General features: G+C 39.3%; 1 protein-coding gene across 1 annotated transcript in view; it reads left to right on the plus strand.

Annotated features, from left to right (window-relative positions):
• Positions 1-2500, plus strand: part of LOC119579730 (gamma-1-syntrophin-like) — an 84817-nt gene that overhangs the window by 69070 nt on the left and 13247 nt on the right. Inside the window, exon 8 of the mRNA XM_037927630.1 lies at positions 1130-1288. Within this exon, the coding sequence (XP_037783558.1) occupies positions 1130-1288 (159 nt within the window). The remainder of the gene's footprint in view (positions 1-1129; positions 1289-2500) is intronic.

Consider the following 2500-nt stretch of genomic DNA (forward strand, 5'->3'; position numbering starts at 1 on the left):
AAAGAATTTAGTGTCCGAAGAGCAGAAAAGATAGTGAAATGCGGGTAGAGAATACCGTAGACTTTCATTGAATTCCTACTCTATCTGCGGTACATTTCCCATGCTATTACGGAAGATAAATCACTTCCCATTCCCGATTGCAACATTTCTCCGAAATCTGCTTCCTGTGGCACTATTTTACATGCACGGCTGTGTCTTTGGCATTTCCACTGTGTTTTAGCTGAAGGACGAGGCTGTCCCGATAACAGGTGCCTAATCCAAGATGTTTAAGTGCGAGATTCGCGGTATGTTATCCCTTTTTAAAATCGTCCGTGGATTGGTGAATTTGATGTCGTTTTCTCTACTTTATTTGCCGCGATATTTAGGATTATTTCGTTTTATACTTTTTATGCGAATATTATTATTATCATTATTGGTATCATCATCATCATTATCATCATCATCAAGTTGTTAATGTTATTATTTTTCTTGTTGCTGTTGCTGTTGTTGATGATAATGAAGTTGTTATTATGATTATTTCTCTTATCATCATCACTAACTTTATTGCTATTATTATTATTATCATTATTATTATCATTATTATCATTATTATTACTATTGTCATTATCATTAGCATCTATATGTTATTACTGTTAATGTCATCATCATTTTCATCGTGAACATTGTTATCATTATCATAATTAAAGGATTGATGTATACACACGTGCGCAAGTACATATGTACAATCGTATATTCGTGTGTGTGTGTGTGTGTGTGTGTGTGTGTAGATAGATAGATATATAGATATAGATATAGATATAGATATAGATATAGATATATAGATATATATATATTGTGTATATATATAGATAGATAGATAGATAGATAGATAGATAGATAGATAGATAGATAGATAGATATAGATATATATATTTACATGCATGGTTGCATACATATATACATGTATTAATAGATGCATATATACATACATACATACATACATACATACATACATACATACATACATACATCATTTAATCCATGCAGACAGACAGACATACCCTGACGCTGCCCCCCCCCCCCCTTCCCCCTTTCTCATTCCCTCAGTGCAATATTCAATCTCATCCGCCGCCTTACCGTCTCTTTGCAGATGAAGCTGTACAACTCGAGCTTCCCGGCATCCGAACACGTGCTGTACATGGGGTGGGTGTGCGAGGGGGTACTCAACCAGAATCTTCCGTGGCAGAATTGGAAGCCCAAGTTCATCGCTTTGAAGGGCACCGATATTTATATGTTCGACACACCACCGGTAAGTGATTGGGGGAGAGAGAGGGGATAGAGGGAGAGCGGGGGGGTGGGTGGGAGGAGGGGGGTATGCGTGTGTGAATGTTTAAAAGAGAGGGACAGAGGGAAGGAGAGAGAGAGAAAAGAGTGGGAGAGAGGGGAGGGAACAGAGCGAGGAGGGGGAAGAGAAAGAGAGAGGGGGGGGGGAGCGGGAGAGGGAGAGAGAGAGAGAGAGAGAGAGAGAGAGAGAGAGAGAGAGAGAGAGAGAGAGAGAGAGAGAGAGAGAGAGAGAGAGAGAGAGAGGGTTCAAGCCACCTGAGGGTTAGACTAGTCAGATCTAACTTCTGCAGTTCTGACCACACCTATCAGCCTGTACTCAAAAATATTATTAAATCAAGAGTTTTTGAAGAGTTTTACCTTGCCTTCAAGACTTGGTTACTGAACTACAATTCAACTGCTGCTACGTGTGTGTTGTCTGTGTTTGTGTGTGTTGCGGTTGTGTGTGAAAGTGAATTCTAGTGAGTTATAGTGAGGAGATGAGTGGTTCAGTATATGATTAATACTGAAATAGGAGCGCGTTGTCCGAGCAGACGAGAGAGTGGAGAACAGGATAAGTAGATCATAGAGAGAAAAAAGTTCACGAGTGAGACGAGCGAGCCAGTGTGTAAAATGAGGTGATGAATGGCCATTGTAAATGATGACGAACTACTTGAATAATGCGAAAACATGAAGCTCAAAACTAAATGAATAAATGAATAAGTTGATTACATAAATAAATGTAGCATCGATGCGAATTAGCCAAAGAAGTTTTTTCGATCATATTTAGTTAATTATCATCTGTCTCCTTAATAATTCACGAAACAGCGATTCTGTTCCGCCGGACTTTTATCTAGATTTTAAATTCTCTCCTAATGAGGCCAGCCAACTGAATTGAGTGTCCTTTTTTACAATTTGTAGAGAAAATTGTCACTCTAACCACATTCCTGATATAAAACCAAACACAAACTTTTTCAAGACACATATGAAGAACGCCTTTCGGTTTTCTCTTATTCCCCCACATGTTTTTTGTCCATGGGAAAACTAATGGTTTGTAGAAAATAATGCCGCTTGTCTGAGGCAAGAAAAATGAAGTAAAGCTTCGGTGATCCCTAAACACTCGTAAAGGGAGATGCCACGGGATGGGTCAATTCTTGTGGGTCAAGGGAAGGCAGGGGTTAGAACGTGGGCTAAAGGTTGG

This window comes from Penaeus monodon, chromosome 12 (assembly GCF_015228065.2).
Source record: "Penaeus monodon isolate SGIC_2016 chromosome 12, NSTDA_Pmon_1, whole genome shotgun sequence".
NCBI lineage: Eukaryota > Metazoa > Arthropoda > Malacostraca > Decapoda > Penaeidae > Penaeus > Penaeus monodon.